The sequence below is a fragment of the Melanostigma gelatinosum genome (assembly GCF_949748355.1).
Source record: "Melanostigma gelatinosum genome assembly, chromosome: 6".
Lineage (NCBI taxonomy): Eukaryota > Metazoa > Chordata > Actinopteri > Perciformes > Zoarcidae > Melanostigma > Melanostigma gelatinosum.
Window position 1 is genome coordinate 21,378,901 of NC_136639.1, and position 27,491 is coordinate 21,406,391.

At 42.8% G+C, this 27,491-nt stretch overlaps 2 protein-coding genes across 8 annotated transcripts in view; one reads left to right on the forward strand and one right to left on the reverse strand.

The window, feature by feature from the left end:
* The first annotated feature begins 2,796 nt into the window (after positions 1–2,796).
* Positions 2,797–21,454, forward strand: atxn2 (ataxin 2). 6 transcript variants are annotated; one of them, XM_079269576.1, is made up of 26 exons: positions 2,797–3,278; positions 4,764–4,794; positions 5,191–5,250; positions 5,674–5,745; positions 6,826–6,976; positions 7,623–7,637; positions 8,702–8,826; positions 9,028–9,119; positions 9,368–9,556; positions 11,039–11,205; positions 11,546–11,794; positions 13,500–13,685; positions 14,067–14,234; positions 14,425–14,532; positions 14,646–14,716; positions 14,805–15,154; positions 15,479–15,542; positions 15,656–15,802; positions 16,485–16,502; positions 17,145–17,217; positions 17,739–17,932; positions 18,465–18,591; positions 18,700–18,894; positions 19,357–19,568; positions 19,991–20,168; positions 20,655–21,454. In XM_079269576.1, exons 1-26 carry the CDS (start codon positions 3,166–3,168, stop codon positions 20,681–20,683), a joined length of 3,384 nt encoding a protein of 1,127 aa, XP_079125702.1. In that variant the 5' UTR covers positions 2,797–3,165; the 3' UTR covers positions 20,684–21,454. The 6 variants fall into 6 exon arrangements, with proteins under 6 accessions (XP_079125702.1, XP_079125703.1, XP_079125704.1 ...); XM_079269577.1 differs by having other exon boundaries at positions 17,145–17,211; XM_079269578.1 differs by lacking the exon at positions 16,485–16,502.
* Positions 21,455–21,513: 59 nt separating this feature from the next.
* The window catches only part of sh2b3 (SH2B adaptor protein 3), a 48,659-nt gene continuing 42,681 nt past the window's right edge, over positions 21,514–27,491 (reverse strand). For both annotated transcript variants that reach the window (XM_079269582.1, XM_079269583.1), the window contains exons 6-8: positions 26,486–26,697; positions 26,228–26,405; positions 21,514–25,458 (exon numbers count right to left, since the gene is read on the reverse strand). In XM_079269582.1, the coding sequence (XP_079125708.1) occupies positions 25,091–25,458; positions 26,228–26,405; positions 26,486–26,697 (758 nt within the window). In that variant the 3' untranslated portion in view covers positions 21,514–25,090. The remainder of the gene's footprint in view (positions 25,459–26,227; positions 26,406–26,485; positions 26,698–27,491) is intronic.

Here is a 27,491-nt window from a genome sequence, read left to right on the forward strand (position 1 = left end):
TAGATAATCCCACAGTTGCTTGTCAGAGGGAATACCACAGACTGTATATATATAAGAAGGGAATACACAAAACGAGTCCCGTAGTGAACGCCTGATGAAAACAAAACAAAATGTTTTATAAATTAGGACAATATGTGGAGTAGTATTGTTTTTATGCGAGTAAATTTGTCTTTTTGATACGTATTAAGCGTGTAATGGTCGGAACAATTTTTTAATGAATTGTTTTACATTTTAATAAAATGAATGTGGAAGTAGTCATACCCCGGTGGGTCCTTATAAGGCCCCAGTTATTTTTTTAAATAAACTTTATTAACAGTTTGCGTTTTGCACAAACGATAGGAATACAGTACAACCCAAACCAGCCTATAATATATATGCATTACACACACAAATTAAAGTAGAATAATAAAAAATAATAAAAAACCTTTGCGGTCCTTACCTGTGAGTTTAAAGCAGACAAGCAGATAACAAGTTGGAAGACGAGGAAGTATGAAGTTGTGACGAATCTTGTTTTATAAATGACAAAAATCCTAACAGAAGAAGACAGTTAATCAGAAGTTCAGCATCTTTATCAGTAACGCAGGCATCAATTATATAAGTACATGGAAAGATCACTAAATCAAATATTCCAGTGTCTAATCATCTCACTCGTGGTTTGTCGTTTCTATATCACTTTTATAAAGAATACAAATACTGTCCAAATTTAATTAAATGTGAAGAAATTAATTGCAGGGGTAAATGGCATTGACCACTTTGAATTGCACTTCATTTTTGTAGGGACGGGGTATTGAATCGCATTGAATTAAAACTTTTTTTTAATGCTGGATTGAGTGAATTACAAAAGAATTACATTTTTATTTGGCCAGGAAATTAATGTGATCTGAAGCACCCTCAAATAACTGTATGGATTTAATTTTCACTGAAGTTAGGACCATTGATTTAAAGACAGGGGTGGTATAGAACTAAAGGAAGGGGTGTGCCTGCAAAAGGACGGGGATTTTGTAAAAAGTAACTCCCGATACAAAAGTACCTTCTGACGAAATAGTGAGAGTTTGACAGGAAGTCACAATACAGGACCAACACAATACCACCCATTTCTTGAAGATCTCTTTGAAAACATTGACCAAAACCAAAAACTGTATTGAGACCAGAATGTTTCAGCCAATTAATATCTATCATACCATCTAAATTATTCAAGTCAATATAATTAAGGCTACCATCCTCGTGGTTTTTCACAAAAATGCCATTTTATATATATTTGTTAATTGTACACCCAGATCCTTAACTGTCAATTGAATCGGCATTACTTGGTAGCTGGCTGTGGGTAATTCATAATTACTTAAATTCAATATCAGGGCAGAAGCATTGGAATGATAAACTTCATTTATTTCTTGATGTATGTTGCAAGTGGAATGCATTCGCTGACCGATGATGGCACTTTCAACAGGACAGTGAACGTAGTGAAGAAGACATGTTGTCCATGGATTTAAATCCATTGATTATGAGGACTGTATGTTTGAGTCTGAGCTTGTCAATTCTTAAATGCAAAGACTCACTGTAGGTATTTTTCTATAAGTCTCATGTAAATACAAATAATGACTGAATGTATAAATGTATGTTTAGGGCAGAAACCATACTGTAAGACTAGTTAGTATATGAGATGTGGAAGAAATGGAAAACTAGGCATATGCTCTTTCCTTCACAAAGTGCAGCTAATATGGTCCTAAATTAGACTAACTGGAAAAACTAGAGAAGTGATGGAATGATTAAAATGTCATTCAATTTTGTTCGTAGAAATTTTAGAATAGGACAATGAAAATAAATACATCATATAAAAAAGGAAGGCTTGTAGACCCATGTTGCAGCCGAATGTGACATTTTTATTTTTACTTTTATTGTAGCTTGTTATAAGATTATTGAATGATTAATATAATATGATACAAATTGTTTCTCTAAAGGTGCTATACCCTGCATTGGGAGCATTTCTATTGCCTCACAATAGCTCTCAACATTGCCATGGCTGAGCCAGCGCCTCATGGCTAACCGCCAATATATATCTATATAGATATATATTTACACAGTATATTAAATAAGGCAAGGAAAAAAACAAGAGAAAATTCGTTTTTGGATTAGATTCAGATTTAATCACAAAGTATATATATTTTAAATAAATTATATCAGGAGCCTGACATGCAGCATAGTTTGATGTTTTTGGAATACATGGCACGTTATTTAATTTGACATTCAGTGCATAAAAAAGGCCCCTACAATGAATACGAATTACTTGATTCTCTTCCAACTACACAACATTTTATCTTCGATTGACAACATCATCAATGTGTATTTTTTTAGTAAATGTACCTGCGCATCTAACTAGTTGTATCTCTATGTCCATAATGTAAGGTGTAAATTGACATCCCATGCACACACAAGCAGCTTGTAAATGGTGTGTTTCTATGGCTTCTACGCGTGAGCGCCCGTGTATGTAATTTGCTCGCCGGCTCACGTGGATGCCACAGAACAGCCGTCGATGATTCGGGGACTTCCTGAAAGTAGTACCATGTTGTATGTATAATTTAGCAAAACAAATGCGTATCTATAAGTTTCTTTGGTGATCTAGATTAAATATGACCACGTTTGTATTTGTATCAGGTTGATGGCTGTCAAATAACACACTGTAGAAATATTTGGTTAACGTTATATGTTATGAGCCGCTACGCCTTTCATATATCCCTCCGCAGTTTTTTGTCCCCTTTCAGACTGTTTTGGTCTTTTCGCTGTTAGCAACGGAAAGAACCTGAGATAGCTGTAAACCTTATTTTGAGATAAACGATTTATTTTGTTTGAATTACACAACAAATTGACAAGAGGTGTAACACCCTTGTTTATTTTGGAAGAGTAATTGAGGCTTGTTGTCTTTTTAAAACATTATTTGTTTCTGTTTTAATAGGAATTGTACGTTACAGATTGCTACTTTAGATAGCAACTGTTAGCAAGCTAGCTTCTTAGCATAGCATCCTCCTCAAGAGGCACGTTGACGTTACCCTGTTAGCTAGCCGCATCAGAGGATCGCTAACGTTTGCGAGCTGTCACATAGTCACACATCGTTGAGATATTGCGGTGTGAAGCTGGTCGTTTTAAGACGCGGAGTTTTATGGGATCACCATGTCAATGAAGGCCGGTGGAAATCGCAGCAAGCCCGGCGGTGGCAACACCTCTAGTGCCGCCACCGCCTCTGGTGCCGGAGGAAGCGGTGGAGGACGACAGAATCTGGGCAGGTCTGTGCAACTGAACCGCTAATTTAGCGAAATAAAAACACAGTAGCGAGGGTTAACGTGACTAGCCTCCAATACTTGAACACAGTCACTTCCAACAGGGCCGGTTTGGAGAGATGACACTCCCGTTAACGGTCCGAAAGTAGTAACGTTACGCGTTTCTGAACGTTATGCGGGCCTCGCGACGTGTTGGCCACCTAGCGTTACGCTATGCAGCTGAGCTCGCGAGGCCCGTCTGCTGCTCGCCCCAATAATGTTGCAACTTCGAGATATAATGTTACGTTTTATTCAACCTGCAAGAGGACGTATTATTTGATTATGTATTTAAACATGTTTTAGTGGACTAACACATTTCCCCACGCGCGTGTAGCGCTGATGCTCTTTGCCAAGTCGCTGATATCAGTTTACTATCGGCTCGGAGCCGCTTAGGCTAACGGCGTTAATTAGCCGTTTGACAGCCCATGCTTGTGATTCAGCGCACTTGCCTAATTCAGTTTCACAGCGGCTAACGGGGCAATCGAAAGGGACTGTGATAAAAACAGGCTTTTTGTTTTCGTTCTACAGTCGTCTAGGTTGGCACGTTACCGCAACATTGCTGCAACGGGTTTGTCAAGAAATTGATATAAACGTGTGGGCGCACGAAAGAATGGGGCGGAGGAGAAGGGGGAATTATAGACCGACGGGCTTTCAACCTTGACGTTGTTGCCCGTGCAATAATGTCCTTGAAGCATGCCATTTCTGTTCATGTCGTCCTAATACAAAGCGAACGCACACCGTCGGCGCAGAAGCTGCATGCGTATCGTGTATGTCGCTGGTGTTAGTTTGGTCTGGCTTCTCTTCACCGGTCACTAGGACAGTACGTCCCATTCATTGCGTAGGTTAGGCCGGGCGAAGATGGAGTAAAATGCGATAGGACCAGTTCGTGGACTCACGAAACCAACCTATTTAATTTCGACATTACTATATCGAGGAACCGACTGTCTTTAGGTGAGCACATTACTCATCGAGTAAGGCGGATATGATGTAGGGAGAGTGGCCGTTTCCTACATTGAATTAAGTGTGAATGCCTGGCCATGTGCCAGCTGCTGAACAAGGTGCATTTTAGGACATGCTTCGGGAAAAAAAAAGTAGGCTACTCCATGTAGTGTGTGGCTGGCAGCCCATTGAATATTATTCCAACCAGCAAAATATCCTGGAATCTGTTGGACATTTCAGAATCTACATCGCATTAAAATATGTAATTTGCATGACATTTAAATGTAGATTTGATTGGATCATTGGTCTTGATGGTGTTTCTTGGGATTCCCCTGTAACATGTGAAACAGCAGTTCAGTACCATCATAGATTTACACCACCTCCTCTCGAGGTTTCTAACGTTCAGTCTACAGTGGCCTCCATTTGAGAGGGCTTTGTCTTAGTATGCTAGCAAGAACTTCAGTGCTAATGATGATGGCAAGTTTGACAACAATACCATTTTCTTCTTTTCAGGGGAAGACACAGTGGTAAAGGTCCCGCAGCAGTAAGTAACCGGTTAACTCTCATACGTCAGTGGGAAATAGCTTTTATACAACATAGGGATGTATCATTAGGCGTCTAGTAAACCTGATTGCTGTAGTTTATCAAAAAAGAGGAGGCTTCTTTTATGACAACCTCCATACTGGATTAATACTTATTTTTGTTCATTCTGTGCAGTCATTTGAATATAGTGCTATGTTTTTGTAATATAGTTTAAAATTTGCACAGAATGGACCTTTTTAGATAAATAGCCTAAATCCAGTGGTTGGAAATCTTTTTTGTTGTTATGAATTGTAAATGGAACAATAGGTGTCGCATACATGCGAGAGCCTATTTAGCACATTTGTTTCTTAGAAAATGGGGAACATCAGAAGTTAACTGTTTTTGTTTTTTTCTTTAGGTCATTTTCAATGGTGTATATGCAAATATGAGGATGGTCCATGTCTTGACTTCAGTGGTGGTATGTTTAACTGTGTTTACAGTTTTATTTTCTCAGTTGACGTTACAAATGTCTTGTACGTCCTTTTGAACTTTGTCTTCTGTATAATATCAATAATGAATAGAGAAATAAGCAGTTAGAAATATCGTTGTTTGAATAAAACGTGAATTATGGTTACTGTAAATGAATGTGTAACAGCAGTATGTACTTCAGTCTTTCACCACATGTCATTTCTTCAAAATGTCTACGCCGCTATAAGCAAAGTCTGTGTGATCTATAGAGACAGCTGGTTGCATAAACAAAGCAGAGTTTGATCAATCATTTGTCTTTTTCACAGCAGATGGGTTTCTGAACTTGTTTTTAGAATTTTGTAAATTGACATTGGCACTTTTAATTGCATGAATGTTGCAGACAATGAATACTGATAGGCCTGTTTATTCATAGGGGACCAAGTGTGAGCTGAAAGTGAAAAATGGAGCAGTCTATGAAGGAGTATTTAAGACATACGGTCCAGAGGTAAGATTAACACATGGTACAATGCTTTTTACAGTCGGTGCTAATATGGTGCTAGATGTGTAATTGCGTTAGTAGCATCACTATTGATCAAGGATTACTATGCTGGGAAGTTAGTGCAGAGGCTTGGCTTTACATTCTTGATGGGAAGTCTATAATGCATACATTATCCCTGGTTTTCACATCAGACTTTGAGATCTCCCACCTCTTATCAGGTTGTATGACTGAAATAGACTACTGGTAGATTCGGTGCTTGCACAGACAAACACACCCCTTTTGTTTTGAGTCCAAAACAAAGTATCCCATTTGGTTTTTATTACCACAGTGTGCGCAAGCTGAACAGTCAAACAGTCTGAAATATTCACCACCCCTCTGTACACGTCGATGAGTCAACAGTGTCTTGTTTGGTTGAAGGGCTTGTGTTTTAAATTTCCTTCCATAATGTACTAGTTGTTGTAAAACATCTTGTTTTGGGGAAGTTTTAGGTCGCAAGCTCCTCCATCTGGGCCAAGATTGCAATTTTTCATTTCAATTAAACACACCAAGTGATTTCATTCATTTGGTCCTTTTTAATCTGATTGTGCTCATCAGGATTATTATCCATTCGTCTATCACTTTTTTATTTATTAATTGGTTCATCGTTTAGTGTATAAAATGTCAGAAAATAGAGAAAAAAAGTCTGCCCCATGTTCCTGAGCCCAAGGTGACCTCTTCCTTTTTCAAACTGCTCGTTCTATTTGACAACAGTTCACATTGAGATATTTAACACATATTCATGAAGATGTTTAAAGATATTTAATTCATAACGTAGGAAAAAAAACAGCAAATCCTCCCCCAGAAGTTGGAACCAGAGAATGTTTGGCATTTTTGCGTGATACATTTACTGGGAAACAAATATGTATTATTAAAATGATGGCCAATTCATTTTCTGTCTGTCCAGCTACTGTAGAACATGATTGGGAAGGAACTGTGCACGGCCTCTGTCCCACATGTCCCAGGGTTACTCATCATGTCTGTAGATAAAAGTAGCTTTTGCTGTATTTCAGATTCCCCTTTATTCACAGCCATAACTCTCCCCCTTAGTGTGACCTGGTGCTGGACGCAGCCCACAGAAAGAGCCCAGAGCCGAGCATTGCTCCCAGGAAAGAGGATATTGTGGAGAGCATCATTTTCAAGGCCTCAGATGTCATAGTGGTGACCTTCAAAGATGTGGACCTGAATTTTGCCAGGAAAGGTACCGAGGGCCTTTTTGTTAACAAATATTATCCAGCTATACGAACGGCAGTCTTTACACACACCTAGTGGTGCTCATACTGAAAGCCCATGAAGCATGTCAATTTCTTTTCATTGCACATTCAGAAAAATGAACACATGCCAGAGTGAACGTCCCTCAGTACACGCACACAACGTTTTGATCCATTTCAGTCCGTATTCACCACCTTGATGTCTCAGAGGCTTTGCCGTGAGTTAAATCTTGTGTGTCTGCTCCGAGTGGCCAGTCATTGAAGACTGATGCCATCTATTGATCGGTCCGAAGGTTGCCCGGCCGACGCAAGGACGCTCAATAAAGGCTGAATGAGCCGTCTTCATCTACTTAATCTTGACTCGCACAATTCTTCTTTCAATGATAATGGACTGGACAAAGTGTGAGGGTCTCGCCACATGATTTGAAGAGTGCACTGGTGCAACTTTTAAAATATGATAGTTGGATCGATCAATTGATTACCGGAAAAGTAAAGCATCTAAAGCACAGTTGCTAATGTTAGTTATCATATGTTATTAATGTGTTAAATGAGTTGTTAAAGAAACAAGCGTGACTGTTGGTGTGTAAGTCCATCTTCTGACCCTGTCATCTGTCTCTCTCCTCTCTGATGGTCTAGTGTCCTCTGATACAGGTAATATATGGCTGTTTTCTCCTCTTGCACAACTTCGTATGCACTCAAACACATTTGTGAATCTCCTAGGCTGGGGTCTGATCTTTTGCTGCCTTTTGCTGCTTTGAATCCAATTTGTTGATAGAATTTGGGGATCAATGCTTTCACACAACCTAAAAATCAAATGTTTGATCCAAGTCTCTCTTGCTCCGTCTTGTCACTGAATCTTTGATCTTCTGACTGGATGTTGCATTTGGTGGAAGGATTTTCCACTTGCTCTGTGATACACAGCTCGGTTGAGCTTTTACTTCAGAGATCAGCCCGTCGTGACTCGTGAACACTGTCTTGGACATTATATGTATTGCTTTATGATCACGTTTGAGGAATCTGATCTGAGATGGCTCGGTTATGCTAACTCCAGGTGGCTGATCTGCTTAATGCATGCAGTCCATTGGTGCCAGTTCTGAGAATGTGAGAGCAGACCTGGGCCGAAATGTGATTCGATTTCCTTTCAAATATAATTTACGGGTTTTCTTTGAGCGTGCCTGTCCCTGGTTTTAGTGTGCCGCCCAAAGTATTCTTTACTTAATTAACGGTCCTGAAAGTATGGACAAATATCAGGTATTGTTGTTTTTCAAGGTATTGCTATAGTGATGCGTAGTAAATTAAGTGGGGGAAAAAGACAGACAGACTATGATGCCTGCATTTGATTTTGGATTAAAGTTTGCCCGCTGAAAATATGATATCTTAATAATAATTGGTTACAGGCTAAGATAGTTTTAGGGGTTTTCCTTTTGCATTTCTTCACAAGGCTGTTTTCATATTCTTGCCCCCACTGTCAGAACATTTTATACTTGTTAGCTTTCCCAAGGCCAGCTCGAGGAAATGCTCAAATTTATTTTTGAAAGGATTTCTTTCCCCAATCCAGTCGGACCCATGTCTGCTTGTGGGTGGGTGTGCCTGATGAAGCACAGCGAGAAAACCTTTGCTAGGGCTTGTGGCTCTTGAGGGATGAGAGTGCAGCCATGTGAGATACATACCATCGCGTGTGTGTGTGTGTGTGTGTGTGTGTGCGTGCGCCGCAGACAACTTCACAGATGCAGCAGTGAGCAGTAAGATCAATGGCGAGCATAAAGAGAAGGATCTAGAGCCCTGGGATGGAGGAGAGACCCACAACTCTGACAGCCTGGAGTCTCTGGATACAGATGTGGTAAGAACATAAGACGCAACCGACGGATTGATGCTGCACCTGTGAGCACATGGAATCCATACAGGCCTTCACATGAGGAGCTTTGTAAACTGAGGATTTTGAATTTGACGGGAAAGAAGTAAATCTGATCCACAGCATTGATAATCTGTTAATGGCCCTTGTGTGAAATTCTCTCTCTGCTCCGCTCTCTCTTCACATCAGTCGAATGGCTGGGACCCCAATGACATGTTCAAGTACAACGAGGAGAAGTATGGAGTCTTGTCTACATATGACAGCAGCCTGTCCACATATACGTAAGCTTCTCTATGTTCATGTGTGTTTCTCCCTGTTGGAATATGTGTAATGCACTACCACTAATACAGCACATCTATTTAAAATTAAAGAATGTGTGTACTGAAGATATTTTTAATATATCTGGTAATTTACTGATGCTTTTAATCAGGTGTGACCTCACATGACAAAAGAAAAAACATTTCCATCAGGTCGTCCCTGGACACTCCATCACCTTGTCGCTCTAGTCTTACCTGCGCTTGTTTCCCAGGGTCCCCCTGGAGCGAGACAACTCGGAAGAGTTCCAGAAGAGAGAAGCGCGTGCTGCCCAACTGGCAGAGGAGATTGAGGCCAGTGCCACATATAAGGCCCGTGTGGCCCTGGAGAACGACGAACGCTCTGAGGAGGAGAAATATACTGCTGTAGTGCGCGGGGAAAGGGAGACTCATACACTTAGCAGGTGAGAACCAGGAAACACACGCAAACATAGGGCCAAAGCTTAATTCTTGCATTGGTCAGTTTATTCCTTGTAATGATGTACTTGCAGATTGTGTCAATAGCTTGCATGTGCCTATCCAATTTCATTCATTCTCATTGTTTGTAATTGGCTCTTAGTTTGTGCTGCAATGCCAGCTCCTTTAAAAAAGCAGCTGCACAACACAACACATTTACATTCCCGTAATGTGGCTTCAGGTTTTCCCTCAAGAGTTTGTGAGACCATAGTGGGTGGACCTCTGACCTGCTAGGGCGATCCGGGGTCATGCTTCCCCGGAAGAAAATGTTGTGCATTTTAAAGTTAAACGCATCAGTCTGGTAAACTGTGAGAGCAGAAGTTAGTGGCTACAACTATGAACAACGTTGTGCTCTTGTAAACAAACGTGTGCCCTTGTTCTACCAGTGGTGGAATGTAACTGAGTATATGTAGGCCGATCAAGTACCGGTACTACACTTAAGTACACATTTTGAGGTACTAGTATTTTACTTGAGTATTTCCATTGTATGTAACTTCTACTCCACTACAGAGGGAAATATTGTACTTTTAACTTCACTGTCTTTTTTTGCCAATATTAGTTACTAGTTAGGCTACTTTGCACATTTAAATTCTTTATACAATTTATAAATTAACTAAAAAACTGACGTTTTACTATGTACTTTATAGTCTAGTTATTATTATATTAAATAGTTAAAGGGTTAAATATCTTATTGTAAATGTCTTTCCTTTTACTTCTGACTTCATTCTCTGCTCAGGTAGATATTACTCCACATCTTTACAAAGCTAATAGTTCACGTAGTTTCTACAGTAAATACTTTAGCGGGCTGCCACAGTCTAGGTTATTAATAGGAAATACTGGGACTTAGTTTATACTTGTAATGTTATTATTATTATTATAAAATATCAATGCAGCAATGTCACAGGGCTGGCTTGTCTTGTTTGCAAACGTCATCACCTGCAGGTCTGTTTGAATATACATGCTTGGTATTTTACAAAAGTTTTACATAGAGAAAATAATATGTACCAGCATGGCCTGTACTATATTTATGTAGAAGTTCTTTGTACTAGCATATCATACACCGCATATCAGAATTGAAGGACTTTGAGCTCTCACCGTTTAAGTGCACATAATGCATGTACATAATGCTTCCACTTTAGGGTGGGTCTGCAGTAGAAAAGCTGAGGCTTGAGAAGCATATTCAAGCCTTAAAGGAAGACAAAGTAGTTCTCGCACATTCACTATGTAAACAGCAGCTGCTCCCAGAACAAATACTTCCTCGGTAATTGAAGAAAACATGCTCATTTTGGCTGATGAGAAGGACTTAGTTGAATGTAATAGAGTGTAGAATGAATTCCTCCCTTTATTATCTTAGCTATTGTCTTAGACATATTTAACTGAACCATCTGCTTGTGTCATTTGTGTGTGTGTGTGTGTGCGCGTGCGCGCAGAGAGAACAAGTACATTCCTCCAGGTCAGAGGAACAGGGAGGCGATGTCCTGGGGACCGGGACGTCAGAACTCACCTCGTCTGGCTCAGAGCTCAGGTGGACCGCCGACTCCTCGACCAGGACCTCACGACTACAGTCCCGGGGCCGACCAGAGGGTGGTTAACGGAGGTATGACGAATGCATCACACACTCAACCGTATGGGGTTACTGGCTACACCTTATATACAAAATGTGTGCAGAGAGTTTCCTCTGTTATCCTCTACTGTGTAACTGATGTAAAGCCGGCGGTAACTTTAGGGTCTCTGGGATGTTCATATTTGTTATTGCTATTTTATTCATTTATTTATTTACTTATGTGTTATGTACCTATTTGATTTCTGCCTTGCCATACTTTCTCATATTTATTAATCCCCCCCCTTCTTTAAATTCCTGCTATACCTTTGTTTCCCCACTTTAACTAGTTATCTGCCGTTTGTCATCCTTGATCATTTGTCCTTCCCTCTTTTAGGTTCATCCCATTGGCCCTCACCCTGTCCGTCTCCTTCCTCCCGCCCCCCTTCTCGTTACCAGTCTGGCCCCTCCTCCCTGCCTCCTCGGGCGACCACGCCCACCAGGCCACCCTCCAGACCCCCCTCTAGACCTTCCAGGCCTCACTCTCATTCATCCCACCCCTCCTATCCCTCCTCCTCATCCTCCTTTTCCCACCATGGGCCCACGTCGCCAGCCTCCACTCTGCCCAAACGCATGTCTTCAGAAGGTACCCACATCAGTGTGGAGTAGACCTGGGCAAAGGCATGAGTTGAAGTTGGATGGATTGAGTACAATATGGAAGTGATATTCCATCATAATCAGATTGAAAGATGTTAGAAGCGTCACAAAAGTTAAATAAGAAAACTACTCTCAGAAATAGATTTGCCCAGGTCTAGTGTGGAACAAAACAAATGGGTGAAGTTGCTGCTTCAAACTGATTTGGGGTCAGATTTGTCAATTTCCTTACAAATGGATATTGTGAGGATTTCAATTTCATGCTGATCCTTTGTCAGTGCCTTGGCATGTGGTTGCACAACGATGTGTGCTGTGCCTTGTGTCAAGCTAGAGTTCAAGCACCAAGGCAGCAGTGTCTCAAAATGTTTTCTGATGGAGCAGTCAAGAGGAAGGCCTGAACAGACACCAGATAACTGTTATAATAACAGACTTTTCAAAGGCTTGATTGGTGCAACTTTAAAAAAAAAAAAAAAAAAAAAAAAAATACAAACCTATGTGAAGTTATAAATGAAGAATGGGAAAGTAGCAACCAGAAGTTAGAATTGGATGTTTTTAAAAGAGGATATATTACGTAAAACAACTTAATCAGTTGGGCCTCACATACAGTGCTTAACAGTGATATTGTGTTGGCTCTGTACTCCAGCGCATTGGATTTGAAATGATATCAATAAAAATGAGGGTAAAATACCAGCTTTGAGCTTTATTTTGATGGTATTTATTTACATCCATATTAGATGTATTGTAGGAATATTCTTATTTATTTATTTTATCCATGGCGCCCAATCATGGATGTTTTTTGCATTTCAACTCTTCTGCTGAAAACATCGTAAGTCTGTTGCACCACTGATGACACTTAGCAAGTTGTGGTCTGTTGTACCTGTAATGACAACCTCGCACTAGTGCAGCAGGGTTAGAACATCAGCCACTGGAGGAGAGCAAGAAACAGTATTTACGGTAGTCACTCTTTAATTAAGTCTAATTTATTAGAAAACATCAAAAGGTGGGTTTTTGTTGTAGACTCAGCACTATCTTCCATGATGATGCTCTTTTCATTGGGCGGGGCACTTTAACAGGGTTACTATTCCGACTACGTTCACTCTCAAACTGTTAACTGTAAGCAAGTGTGTTGAATCCACTGAGCTGGAGTACTGAGCTCAAAGGAACATGTTGCTGTCCAAATACTTATGGATGATGTTTTATACTTTTCAAATGTGTTTAGACTGAAATGGCAAAAATATTCAACTAATGTTTGGCCGAAGAGCGGTTGTGCACTGGGCTTTCACCTGTGAGACACATGGTTTTGTACGAGCTCTGCTAAACAGTGAATTCTTTAAATAAGGGTCTTCACGTCACCACCTGTCCTCTATTTCCCCGTTTCTCATCAGTCACTTCACTTGGTTGTGGTTTGCAGAGTGTGGTGTGTTTGACCACTTTACAGGATCATCTGCAGTTTCTCCACTAACATGCATGTCACCAAATAACATGACAGTGGGTTGTTACATTTCAACATTTTTTGAGATGTAATCGGTGTGTAGAGGTTTTAAAAAAAAAGTTTAAGCTTTTGTGAGATGACTTTCAAAGAGAAACCTTCGCTGCAGGATTGTAGGAGACGCAGGCTGGTCAGCGTGTTTACCTCACATCCACGGTCTGTGTGTGGGATGGTCCGTCTTACTTCATCTGTCTTTCTTCGTCTACAGGCCCACCCAGGATGTCTCCAAAGTCCCAGCGGACGCCTCGTGCTCACAGAGTGCCACCCTGCCGGACCCCTGGAGCCCCATCCGGAGTGGATTTGATTTCCCACAATGCTCCTGGAGAGGTCCCAGTGACTCCACCGACCAGGAGCAGCTCCTCTGGAGGGACATGGTCCTCTGTGGTTAGTGGAGGTAAAGTAGTTCTTTCCTTACTTTTTCTTTCTATTTCTCTACACGTTGTGTGTTTTTATGTTGATAATTGTTTTCCAACTGCATGAACATTTCTACTTCATTAACATATCACACAAAGGAACACATTTGCAAAAGAGAAAATAAATGATTAAAGAAATTATACCTCTGGATGGTGTGTTTTGAACGTTGTCTGCCTTGCATGATATAAAAAAGCACCTTTTTATAATTCGATGAGTGCAGACTTGGGTGAAAAACTAACCCTTTCACTACTTGTTGCTTAATGTTGGCCAGTAAATAACGGCGTTGAAGTTAGTTGGTGTGACTTAGAATTACATTACATTATGTGATCACCGAAATCTAATGAATTCTTCCCCTCCTCAGCTCACAGGCCGCGCTCCCCCCGACAGAATAATATGGGTGGAGCCTGTTCCCTCCCGGCACCCCAGACAGGAACAGCTCCTGTGGAACCTGTTGCTGCAGCGACATCAGCTTCCTCTCCTACCGCTGCTAGCCCCGCCCCCAACATGGTTGCCTCTTCTTCAGCAGATGGTAGGGTTAAAGTTATCCCACACTTTCATTGAGATTGATTAAGCGATTGAGGAATGCTTAAGTACAGTATGTATGTAGTGTACTTGGATTTGACATTGCAGCGTAGGTTCGGTCATCATCAGAAAGACCGTTCACAAATCCTTGCTCTGCATTTTTTACGGGGAGTCAACAGACTATTCTTCTGTTGCAGCAAAAGAGTGTCGTGTCCAGGAGACGAGACAGACATCCCCGACTGCAAACAAGGAAAACATCAAGCCCCTGGATAGCTCACCTAGTATCACCAGAACAGTCTGTAAAGGTACGGTATACACTGGCTAGCAGAATTTGCAGAATCCATTTGGTAATCACTGAAACCCTCAATCATTTATCTCTCTCTCTCTCTCTCTCTCTCTCTCTCTACACACCTTACAGGACCCCCCTCTATGGCACCAGACCACAGAAAACAAATAGATAATTTAAAGAAATTTAGTGTTGATTTTAGGGTAAGTGTGCTGACATAATGTTTTTAAAGGCTGCTCAAGAGCTGGGATGTGCCTCGCCCAACTCTTGTTTTCATCTTCCCTCGTCCAGTTGCAGTCTAGTTCAAACCCAGAAGCTGCTTTTGACCCGATGATGACGACCAAGCCTCCCAGAGATCCAGCAGACAAGCCGAAGGACCTCCCCCTGGACAAAGCCTCCACAGTGGGGCGGGAGGGCACTGAAGACGGTGTTGTGGTGATTGCTGCCGGCGCCTCTGCTCCATCCACCACAAACGCCATTAAGCCCGGCAGCCCCGCTGCGCTGTCCCCGTCTCCATCATTCCCTGACCAAAAGAGGGCGGGACAGGACGTGACATCACAGGGAGTTCAGACGACAGCCACGTCCTCCTTCAGTGGACCCAAGCATGAAGAGAAGGAGGAGAAAAAGGAGGCAGTACAAGAGTGAGTGGAAAAGACAGTACGGTTGAGAAGGGAGACTATGTTCAAAGGGGGACACATCAATGTGTCCCACAATTGCAGTGTTTGACCTGTTCCTTCTTCTCCATGAATGAATGACTGTAGTTTACGCGATGCCACATACATGTCCTGCTGTTCATTGCTGAAAATAGTCCCAAGCAAATGCACTATTTACTCCTATTTGTGTAATGTTTGACCAGCTGTTTAAGGGAAATATGGAATCTTTCAAAATAACTATAATTATAACAATCATTTCCTACTGAGCCTTTTTAAATGTAATCATCTTCACTATTTGTTCTCCTCCTGCAGTCAAGTGAGAAAATCAACCTTGAACCCAAATGCCAACGAGTTCAAACCCAGGTTCACTGCGCAGGTGAGTAGTGTGCCCTGCTGCTGCCGCCGCCACACAAAACAATTCAATTACCACAATTTGAGATCCCGAACTAATTTTCTACGTCTGTCTCTATTTACATGCTCCTTGATCAGCCCAAACCAGCAAACACCCCGACACCTCCCCGGCCTCAGGGCCAGCCCAGCCCCTCCATCGTGGTCCAGCAGCCTCAGACTGTCTACGGCCAGACCGTCTGCTTCCCCCAGATGTATCCCCTCACACCAGTCAGCCCTGGAGTGCAGGTGAGACACACGCCTGCCTGACGGAATTAGAGTACGAAGACAAATGCCTTTTTTGTTTCTTTTCAGTGCCGATCACCTTAAAGTATCCCATTAAATCAGTATGAAATGCAGAGCTCATGAAAACAAACCCCTAACAACCATCACCATGAGGTCTCCCAACGTGGCTGCTTGTGTTTGTCCTCATTGGTATTTTCCTCTCCGTTTCTGGCTTTGATTAATTTTTCAATGCATGCAAACATTTCCATTTTAATAGGCTGCACGCACTCATTTAGTGGTTATTTCGTTTTCTTTCTGCACCTTAATATACAGAACATGCGCACCCTTCGTCATCACTTCTTCACTTTTCTCTCTCCCGTCATCTTCCAGACGCCGTTTGTCTGAATTATTAAAACATGTTTTGGGTTATATTTGGGATAACAAGATTTGAAATGTTTAAAGAAAGGAGGAAATATATGGGCTGTGTTTACCACATGAAGTCAGTGACTCGTTAAAGGTTTTAAGCATATTTTGGATGAAAGCTATGACATCTTCAGTTGTAAATCTATATTCTTGTGTTGCTTTAAGAAAAACTCCGTGATCCAACATCAGACACGTGTTGGCGATAAAATACCTTGGTTAACAACTAAAGAGTGGTTCTTTTTCCTTTTCTCCCCCTCCTCTTCTCTCTCTCTCGCTCCATTAGAAAAGCATAATATGGAAGGTTTGTGACTTTTTTTAATCCTTTTGTTTTTTTTGTAAGACCAATCAGTACTGAGGTGTTCTTTTCTTGCTTCTTGAATAACTGCCATCAGATGTTGGTTTGCCAACTTCTTATTGCAATTCATTCTAAACTGTCATCACAGATGGACTTATAACTTCATCTTATTTCTGTTTAACAAACAAACGACTGTAAGCTAATAAGAGTTTGAGCCCCTGTGTGTCTGCTGCAGTGCTGTTTGTAATGTCAGTGCATGGTGTATAACGTTAAAGAGTGAAGGAATGGACGATGACGAGCAGTGTTTGGGTCCTAGTTGTAAAACACCCGTTTCTGCCCAATGATAGACGGGCATAGAAAATGCTTGTGGCCCCAGGTAAGCGATAACTCTCGCATGCGCACAAGTGTTTTAAAAAAATGCTTTTTGTATGTATTCGGTGAGAGGTTGGCTACTAACCCTAAAAGCTGAATAGTTGGTGTCCAGCAGTAAGAGTAGTCCCACACAAATACCCAAGAATGCACTTTTTAGTCGAGGGCTGTTGTGTTTTTTTTATTCTTGTAAATGATGCTGAAGTGTCTTGAGAAGATTGAGTGTAAACATGTTTTGTTTTTTTCCATCGGCCATCCTCGTTCCCCTCCTCGCTCCAGTCTCCAGCTATGTACCAGGTTCAGATGCCTCATATGACAGTCAGCCAGTCTAAACCCTACAGACCAGGTAAAGGTGAGAAGATGGCGTTCTCTCATTTTCCTCCCACTTCTCTCTCTCTCGCTCGCTCTCTCGAGCATGCACAGTAAAACCATTCACAGCAACAGTCGGACACAAGCCAGTGTATACTGTATATGGCTTTATACCACGCAGGCAGAATAAATACAGCAGTAATGCACCAACAGTGCTTACACAAGTACCACAAGTATTAGATACTGATGTTAACACAAGTGCAAAAACTGTTAAACTGAATGAAGGAATAGTTGCACTTGACTTGGATGAGCTACATCAGTGTGGCATTCATTACGTGCATCAATTACTTTCACTCGTACAAGAGGAAAGGCTAGAAATGAGCTCTAAACGATCTGACCAAATGCTACTCATCTTCAGAGAGATGGGTTGAAAAAAGGAGGGTTATCTCATAGCAAGTTGTCTTGTATTCAGGACAAATTTAGTAAATAGCCTTTTCAGACTCCATGATTCTGTGCAGGTGTTTGAAGGGGATGTTGATAAAAGCTGTTTACATGATTCTCCAGTACCCAACATGCCCCAGCAGAGGTCAGACCAGCACCACCCGCAAGGCACGCCCACCATGATGCACCCAGCGACGGCCGCAGGACCACCTATTGTAGCTCAGAGCCCTGCTTACTCTGCCCAATACTTCACCTGCAGCCCGCAGCAGTTCACCAGTCAGCCCCTGGTCCAGCAGATGACACATTACCAGTCACAGGTAAGATTGTAGTACAGCAATACAACCGTGGGCGGCTTATTCGGCAGTCCGTCGGTTAGTCCTGGCAGTCTTTATCTCTCCCAGCTGTACACCAGTCAGCCGTTTGCCGAACAGATGCTCACGGTCCAGCAGCACAGCGCCAGCGTATCCTCATGTCTGAGTTGTGGAGCTGACCGCCTCTTACACCTGAAGTGGTGTTACCTTGTTTGCGATCAGGCCGTGATGTAACAGGAACACAGAGGTGGTTTGGAGATTGGCTTCAGGGTTCTTATGGGTAACATAATAAAACAAAAATCCGCAAAGCCTACTGAGTTAGATATGTACATTATGAATGACATTACAATACTTGAGCTTTGGTACTAATACCAAAATGATTGACTTTTTCTTAAAAAAAAAATACCTGAGTGGCATGTGTGTAAATTACTTGGGTTTTACACACACACACACACACACACACACACACACACACACACACACAGGCTTTAATGCTGATGTTGTCCGTCTTCTGTCTGTCTGTCCATGTGTTCTCCAGGCGCAGCATGTGTTCAGTCCGGTGATGCAGGGCAGTGCCAGGATGATGGCGCCTCCCACACACGGCCAACCCACGCTCGTGTCTTCCTCAACTACACAGTACCCGGAGCAGACACACACCATGTATGGTATGTCAGCGCACCCTTTGTCTGTGTTCCTTTGCAGGCCAAAATGTGCAGCTCATTTAGTTTTTACTGTTTAAAAAAAAAGCAACTTTCATCCTTAATGTCTCGCAGTGTCTCAAGGGCCAATGCCTCAGCAGTACTCTCACCCCAACGCCACCTTGCACCCTCACCAACAGCACCCCCAGCCCTCTGCCACACCTACAGGCCAAGGCCAGCAGGGTGGTCCACAACAACACGGAGGTCCTCCTAACCACCCAGCTGCCAGCCCAGTCCAGCAGCACCAACAGCACCAGCAGGCAGCAGCAGGTGAGGTCGCCTGCTTCGTGCCTAATTTATACTTCTGTGGAAAAGCTTGCATAGACAGTCTGCAGAACTGAGACAAACCTGTAACCCGAACAGACCAGTACCTTACATCTGTTACAACAGCCGTATTAACTCTGGGCACAGGAGCGCCTCCTTATCATCCAACTCTTCCATCGTTTCTATCATTTATTTTCCGGCCATACAGTGTTGGGCCAAACTTATATGGAACTATTGAATCATGCCTATCAAATAAATCAAAGATGGCCTTACAAAGGAATTGAAAATGAAGAGTCGAATTGGTCAAATAAATGCATATTACACGCAGTACTACGTCTGCCTGGTGTGGGCGAGAGGTGCCCTCACAGAGCTCATCGGCGGCCAGCTGCAGGAGTAGAAATCTGGCCGCCATGTTTAGAATGGAGCTCTCGTATTGTGTTTCTATTGGTGTGTGCCCGTGTGTCACAGCGGCGGCAGCAGCCCAGGCCCTCCACCTGGCCAACCAGCCCCAACAGCAGCAGATGTACTCTGCCTTGGCCCCCACTCCTCCCTCCATGACCCCGGGGCCCAATCCCCAGTCTCCCCAGGCCTCGTTCCCCTCTGCCCAGCAGACTGTCTATATCCACCCGCAGCAGGTGCAGCACGGCTACAACCACAATCACATGGCACACGTGCAGCAGGTAGGTCACAACCTGCTTTCAGCACCGGCCAAGTGATCAGTGTCTTACATGGTGTAACGAGCTTCCGTCACAGTGACTGCATCTTTCTCTCTGTGGGTATAAATCGGCAGAAGGCCTGCAAACTTGCTTTAACTCCGTTAACCTCGGTTCGAACTAACTGAATGTAGAACTTAGCTCAAAGTCTGGTTTTTAAGTAGTGTTTGCCAGCGGGATGCTATACTTAACGCCTCATTTCATGCTCCCACACCCAGAAACTGTCCCCTGGTCATAACTATAGAGTATCTCCTCATGCTGCTCCTGTCAGTAACATACAGGCAAGAGCTGTGAATGTTGTGGTGTTGACGCTCTGTATCCTTCTCACTTTCTGTCACACTTCTGTTTCATTGTCACAAACACACACTCACACTTCCTCTCATTCCTAGGCCCATATGCAGTCTGGTATGGTGCAGTCTCACCACCCGGGGCAGACCCACCCCACGATGATGCTGATGGCTACCCAGGGTCCTCCAGGCGGTCCGCAGCAAGCCATGCCCCAGAATGCCCTCAACCCCATACCAGTTTCCTCCACCACACATTTCTCCTACCTGGCACATCCACAAGGTATGTTTAATGTATGGAAGTATCGCACTGCTGCAGGGTGGAGTCAGGAATTTATGTGTTGCTACACGCCGTTCAAAAAAATGGCTACAGAGTGGAATTGCTACCTGCTTTCACGCGGCTGTTTTTCTGAGGTCAAAGTATGTCAACAAGACACTCACTTGGTTTGTCTGCTGAAGCCTTGTGTTGTTTGTCACTTGACTTGAATGAGGACTGTGATGTCCGTTAGAAAGGCATCTCTTAATCTGTAGTATGATCTGGAGAAATGATTACAGCAAGCAAAACTGCTTTCATCTTCTTTTAATGTGGGTGTTTAAATATTGCTTTAAGTCACGCATTCAAAAATGAGAACCTATTAGTTGAAGTGAATGCCTTCCGAATATTATCTTTTGGCCACATCGCCGAGATCGAGTCCTTAACGGTTTAATTGTGGACAATCTCTAAATCCATGAACTGTGAAATTTCCCCCATTTTGTCTCGTCTGTGCAGTGCAAGCCCATCATCAGCAGCAGCTGTAGATAGAGGGCACCAGTGAGCCGAGGGAATCGCTCTGCGTCACGCTTCTCAACCAGAGCCTTCATAATGATGATGAAGAGAACCAGAGCCCTCCCTCATCCTCACCAGACATGCTTCACATAGGCTTCTCTCCTTCTTCCCCTCCCTCCCTCCCTTCCTTCCAGACTAGGCAATAAGAGAATGTTGATGCAGTGACATGCTTTAACAAGCTAGAGAGTTTTAACAGGCAAGATTGCTCATATTCAGCCCCCCCCTCCCCGATCACATGCAGACATCTGCAAACACACACACACACACACAGATGAACACACAAACACAAACAGAACACCCACACGCTTTCAGGGCCCCAAAATTGCAACTTGAGTCAGCTTGCCAAGTAGAACGTGAAAGAGAGAATGAGAGAAACTAATCAGAGAGTGAAGAGGAAAATTCAACTGGAACTTGTATTTTGTCTGCACCTTGTTCAAAAACAAAAGAAAGAATCGTCCAACATTTACACAGTATTAATCTTACTGTTTATTGCTGCTGCTATGTGCTGCGTTTGTTGACAGGTTTCTAACCAAACTAAAAAAGCAACGAGACGAGAAGCTTCCTGTGAATTCAACCTGTTTTGGCAGCCAAGAGGACAGGAGAAACGTTATTTATGAAATTATAATGGCTGAGGTGATCAGATCCCACTTCTCACCCGACCCTTATGTAACTTTTAAGTTAAGACTTTTACTTTGTAGATAATATAAATAATTAAAAAAATTAGCAAAAAAATTTAAAAACAATAAAAAAGTTTTAAAAACTGAAATGCTGACTGTGGTTTCATTGATCACCTGAAGTTTTTCAATCTGTCCTGCTGCCGTAAACACTCAAGGGGCACCAACTTTGTATTTGTTCAGAAAGTGACCTGAAGCTGAAGCTAGTTTGGGAAGTCTGAAGATATTCAGAGGCCGACACGGTTCCTTTGGAGAACAAGGCGACACAGAGACTTCACAGCTTGCTCATCATTTTTTTGGGTTAGGTTTATTTTACAAAAGTCAAATATACAGTTGATATATATTTAATATTATTTAGATGCTTATAACTGAAAGGGATGCAGATGAAATGACAGATTTGAAAAAGCTTTTTGTGGTTTTCATTGGCAGTTGAGATGGACTGGAATGTTTACAGTGCAAGTTAACAAACTGAACAGTATTGAGAACACATCACATTCATCAACTGGACATTTAAAAAATAAACATATGCGGGAGACTAGAGGCGTTGCTGGAGCGGATGCTGGGGATGAGATACCTGAGGTACACGGGGATGTTGAAGTGTTAACTCGATTATTGCGGACACATTGGATTGACACAAACTTAAAAGCCATAAAACTGTAGGAAAATGTGGTGGCCCTGGTTTTAAATATAGCATCTTTCTCTGGGATTTCTGGCATTTAGGAAATGTTTTTCTTCAGTCGATGAGCGGAGCGTAAACACTTAATTCATCCACCTAGAAGCCTCTGATCGCTTCTTTCATACATAGAACGGTGTGAAGCACTGGGCATCTCTCAGATATTGCACTAAAGTTCTGCACTACATCACACCCTGAGCTTTGGGGGGGAAAGGGGAAACGCAACAGCAGCTTTCTGGCAAAGGCACAGTCATTCTCCCTAAAAAATAAAACCAGTGATCAGCAAAGAGAAGGGACTGATTACTCAAGAGTTATTGTTACCGTTGCTTTCCTTCAGCAGAATTAAAACGTGATGAGGGATTTGTTTGGACTCGGGCACATTAAAAGGCAGGAAGACCAACCGTACTTTTGCCATAAAGGTCCTTGTTTTTGTTCCCCTTTCAAAACACTTTAAAGATGTCAGTCTTGATCACGATGATACATGTAAGAGCACTACACAACCATTGTCAACGTGTTCCTTTGGTAGATAAAGCGAACTTATTGCATAATAGGAGTAATCACAGCGCACTTGCTCTGGTTATGTTCATGAGGAGATTCAGTTGTATTTAGGCTTTTCTTATACAAATACAGGAAACTACAATGAGACAGAGCAGAGAGACGGTCTGAAGCGTACGTTAAGAGTTGGCCTACTGAAGGTAAATCGAAATCAACTGCGTACGTTAGTGTTTAAGCAAAGGTTAGAAGACAGGCACACATGTCCCAGCACACTATTTACCAAAGTCCTCCCGTCGCTGATGGAAGTGAAGGTTCAGTTATTGAAACTAAATGACAGAAAATGTCCTCTTTGATGTGTGTCCAAACTACTGGTCTCGGTTTACGGGCTGTTCTGTTTTCTGAGGAGAGACGAGGTTCTCAATTAACGGGACAAACAAATGCAGCGAGGCCACAGGAAACACTGTTACACATCAGCTGGTGGTCGATGAGATCAGACAGCCTGACCAACTGCTCACTTGATTCAACACGACGCTCGCTTTGGTAAAGGCTTCATTATGGTTTGAATTCCTTCATGCGACCTCCAATAGTAGACCAGCTCTCGACATCAAAATTCACAGCTCAGCAGACAGAAAACAAAGCTTCTCATTGAAGTTCTGTTCAAATGTTTGTATAGTTTACAAATATATATTATTTTCATCTTGGTTTTTCTTTTGGCTCCTGTTGTACAGAAAATGCGTCGGAAAATATTTCATTCTATGGGCGTAAAAAAGTTGGAGTTGGAGGCGTGATGCTACTCCGAGAATCGAGGTTTGCCTGTGGAAGTTGTGAAAGATAAAATGAATGTTAATATCTACAGAGGCACTGGTGTGACTTCAGTCACTCGATCTCACAGAAGTTGCATCATATCACCGTCTACTTCTAAGAGCGTTTAATGTGAGTTTAGGAAACTCTAGAGGGATTTCTATTGGCCGCCCTCATCAGCGTCATGCTGCTACGTCTACGTCTGGAGTGCTGAGGCTCACTTCGACGACGGAATACTTTTTATGTCACAAAATCAATTCATTGGAGTGAAATCATTAGTTTGATGAATGTGTTATTACTAATTTGTAACACTTGGAATCAAATTAATTGTAAGCACTTGCGGAAAGTATAACAATACATTTTGATGAGCTACAATCCTGCAGAGACAATTCACTCTTCTCTCCTGATGGTGCCTCTGTCACACCTGTCCATACACAAGGTGACTGCGTTAAGAATTAATATGGTAATAATAGCCATCCATTCATTTCAATCCAAACCATTGTTCTTGTAAAAAATGATGATTAGATTATTGTGTTTATATCATATCTATTTGATTTCACTGACACTTTGTGCTGCTTCAGAAGTTCATTCTGAGCCGATAAAGCAGTTGGAACTTGAACTACACTTAAAAAAATAAAAATAAATAAAAATAAAACTTGATGCCGACGTTGGAGAACCTAGCGGTGTGCATCGGGACACAGACTTCAGGGTGAGTTTTATACCAGACTGCACTACACATTCACTCATCTCACACACACACACACACACACCGTGACAAACACACATCAGGAGACAATCGCACCACAAACAGCAGCGAGTTCGCACTGCTTTTGGTAAAAGCTGATCCAGAGTACTTCTGTGGTTGGTTGTTTTTGTTGCAGCGAAGGTTTGAAGTGGTGGAAAAAGACCACTTTCTAGTAACAGCTAACTTTAACCAAGTTTTACTATTTTTATTTTCTACAAAAGACTCCGTGTATAGAAAAAATACGTTGTTTCCAAAGTGCACTGAAAGCGTTGTGCACTTAAATATATAATAATGAGCAAGAGGAATATCGAACAGAGTGGGTAGACACTAAAGTAAGAGTGCTTTCTCGTTTTGTGTGTTCACATAAATATGTGTGAGTTTACTCCTCACACAGGTCTGTGTGTGTCAGGAGTAAATGTCTTTTAAATATTTTAAAGGAGCACTCGATTCAACCAATTTCCCCGGCAGCGCTTTCCCATTAGTTCAGGTTAAGTGTCAAAGAAGTGAAATCAAGCAAACCTCTTTGAAATCACAAGAATAGACATTTTTAAAATATATATATATATATATTTTTTTTTTACCCGGGCTCGAGGGCAGCTACACATGTGGCTCCTCCCGCTCTCACACAGAACCTCAACATCAATAAAACAGGAATAATGATCATACTCAACACTGTTAGAAATACATTCACTGTGGACACTCAGGGTCTGACACGAGTAAACACACTCCCAGCACAGACATGGTGACTGTGTGTGTGTGTGTGTGTGTGTGTGTGTGTGTGTGTTTGGACATCAGACAAAGACTTGTTCGCTCAGGTTCATGAGTCTGCTGTAATCACGTCAGGATCGAGCACTCTCACAGAGTCCCACAGACACACACGTGAAGTTGGGTGGGTGTGACAAAGTGTGTGTGTGTGTGTGTGACGTCAACATGTCAGCTTCACAGGCGACGGCTGTCTATCGGTGGGGATGGATGCGTTGGCCTCAGCGGGTCAGAGCAACATGTACTGGTTGTCTATCGCCCGCTTGCGACCTCGCACGGGCTCCAGCTCGTAGTCCGAGTCCCGCTGAGGGATGTGGGTGATGGGGTGGCGGGGCAAGAGGGGCCTCCTCCCCACCGACTCACTCCGCCGGAGAGGAGCGGAGGCCGACGGAGGAGGATCGGGCGCCGGGTTGATGCGAGCGAACGGTCGGTTGCCGGGCTGAGGAACCGAGCCGGGGCTGGAAGTGGTGCTGGTGCTGCTGGGGCAGGAGGAACGGGGCTGACCGGAGCTGCGAGCCAGGCTGCAGTGAGCCAGGCTGGGCTCAGAACTCCACCGATGGATGGAGAACGGGACGAGGAGAGCGCCGGAGAGCTGACCTGAGATTTTTAAAAAAAAGAGAAGGAGAGAAATGAGCATTTTGTTGACTCGAAGCAAAAACTCTCTTTCCATTTCTGCTTACTGTCACACAACAACAACAACAACAACAACAACAACACAGGATTGCACTCATGTCATTTAAGGACAAATCTTATGTTTGTAGTTTGGGTCATCACTACTATTGGAAATATTAAGACTGCATTCATCAACTGCATTAATTGCTGAAATCTGAGCACACGCCGACATCTCTAAAACTTGTATGTATGTAATGTAAAGTTATTACATAACTGTTACAGATGTAAACATCCATCAAAGTTCATAGAATATCTTTTCTTTTGTAAAACCTTCTATAAGTACCTCCTCTCAGATGTATCCTGTGACCCAGTATGCAGTACAAATATCATGAAAAGGTCATAATGTAGTATGTCATAAAAAGATCATTATGTCATAGCCTGGTGTGTCATAAAAGGTTCATTAAAAAGTCATTTTATCGTATAAAGGGCGTAGGATCGTGTGATGCAAAAGAAAGTCATAGTACAGCAGAAACTCTCACGGCATTTCAGATCTCAGCTGCAGTTCAACGGTTTGGATTAAGGGGAAAAACATCAGTACTGATTGGATTTCAAACTTTTGAACATCAGTGAACTTCTGTATCGTAAGCAATAAAAACGAGGTTGAAAACAACACACTTATGACCCAACTTGTAATAAAGCTGAAGTAGAAGTTGACACAAAGCGACAGACAGACAGGTGGGTGGTGGAGTCTCACCCTGTGATGGAGGGCTGGAGCCCGCCACTACGAAGCTGGACAGCGTGACGGCGCCGGCGGCTCCACACTCCAGCGGGATGGGGAAGAGGCGGAAGTGACTGAGCATGTCCACCACGGACGGGAAGCGCAGGTGCTGCACCCGGCACTGACCCCATTCTGTCAGCGAGAGGCGCAGGTGCTGCAGAGACAGAGAGGCGGAGACGTGAGGACGGAGACGCCCTGTTTGAGGCCACAGCAGGACGCCGCGAGGAGACGTACCTTTGCTTTCCCCTGGTAGTTGAACGTGAGGACGTAGTCTCCTCTCCGCGTCTCGCTCTGTCGGACCAGAAACACTCCGTGTCCTTGCGGTCCGGCGCTCTGGACCAGGTGGGCGGCCTTGACGCGGGAGATGGGCCCGTGGAACCAGGGGTAGGAGAACAGGAAGTGATCGGCTTTCTGGACAACCTGCTCGGGCAGGAACGTGACGGGGCCTAGTGGGATTAACAGAGGATTGAAACTGCATCATTTCTATAAATCATATAGCTGGCCTCATACTTTCATAGTAATAATGGATCAAATGACCACGTGTGATGTACAACGTGTCCCAATTATCACCAAACTCTGCAGTCAGAAATAATGAAATTAATACTGCTATTAATTAGTTTATTAAGACATGAACCTCATCTATATCTTCAAAGTGTTTCCATTGTTTCTGTTAGTTATGATAACTGGGTATTCACTGAAGTTCAGTGCTGAGAAGTACAGAAGAGAGTTCAGGCCCTTTGTGAATGAATAGTTTATCTAGATTTAAGAAACTACTTCATTTGGAGAAAAGGTCTAAAAACATCTGGAATGATCATGGACCGCATGTAAGAAGTGGACGTAGTCGTTGTGACGTCACCCATCGGTTTGAGGACTGGTTTTGAAGCCTCGAGTTTGAGATTTTGGCCGTCGCCATCTTGTTATTTTGCTACCAGTGAGTGGAATTGACCATATTTGGACTGTGGGACATAGAGAGCCGGTGTATCAACCTGTCAATCACAAGGTGTCCCACCCTAAAGCATTCTCTGCTTTATTGTTTACAAAGGTAATACATAAAGTGGGAAGTAGGATCATTTTCTCATGGACTTCAATACAATCAGACTTATTTTTGCTGTCAGAGGAGTTGCCGCCTGCTGGCCAGCAGAGAGAATGCAGGTTTAAGGCACTTCTGCATTGGCTTCACTTTTCAGAATTGGAGGTTGCCACCAGGTAATAATCCTCCCTGCAGAGGGAATCTGTGAAC

Bases quoted from the DNA above. Each gene is read 5' to 3' on its own strand.
- atxn2 (XM_079269576.1), top strand. From the start codon at position 3,166: ATGTCAATGAAGGCCGGTGGAAATCGCAGCAAGCCCGGCGGTGGCAAC. The intron at 9,557-11,038 runs GTGAGAACCAGG...GCGTGCGCGCAG, and splicing joins GAGACTCATACACTTAGCAG to AGAGAACAAGTACATTCCTC. The intron at 18,895-19,356 runs GTGAGGTCGCCT...CGTGTGTCACAG, and splicing joins GCACCAGCAGGCAGCAGCAG to CGGCGGCAGCAGCCCAGGCC.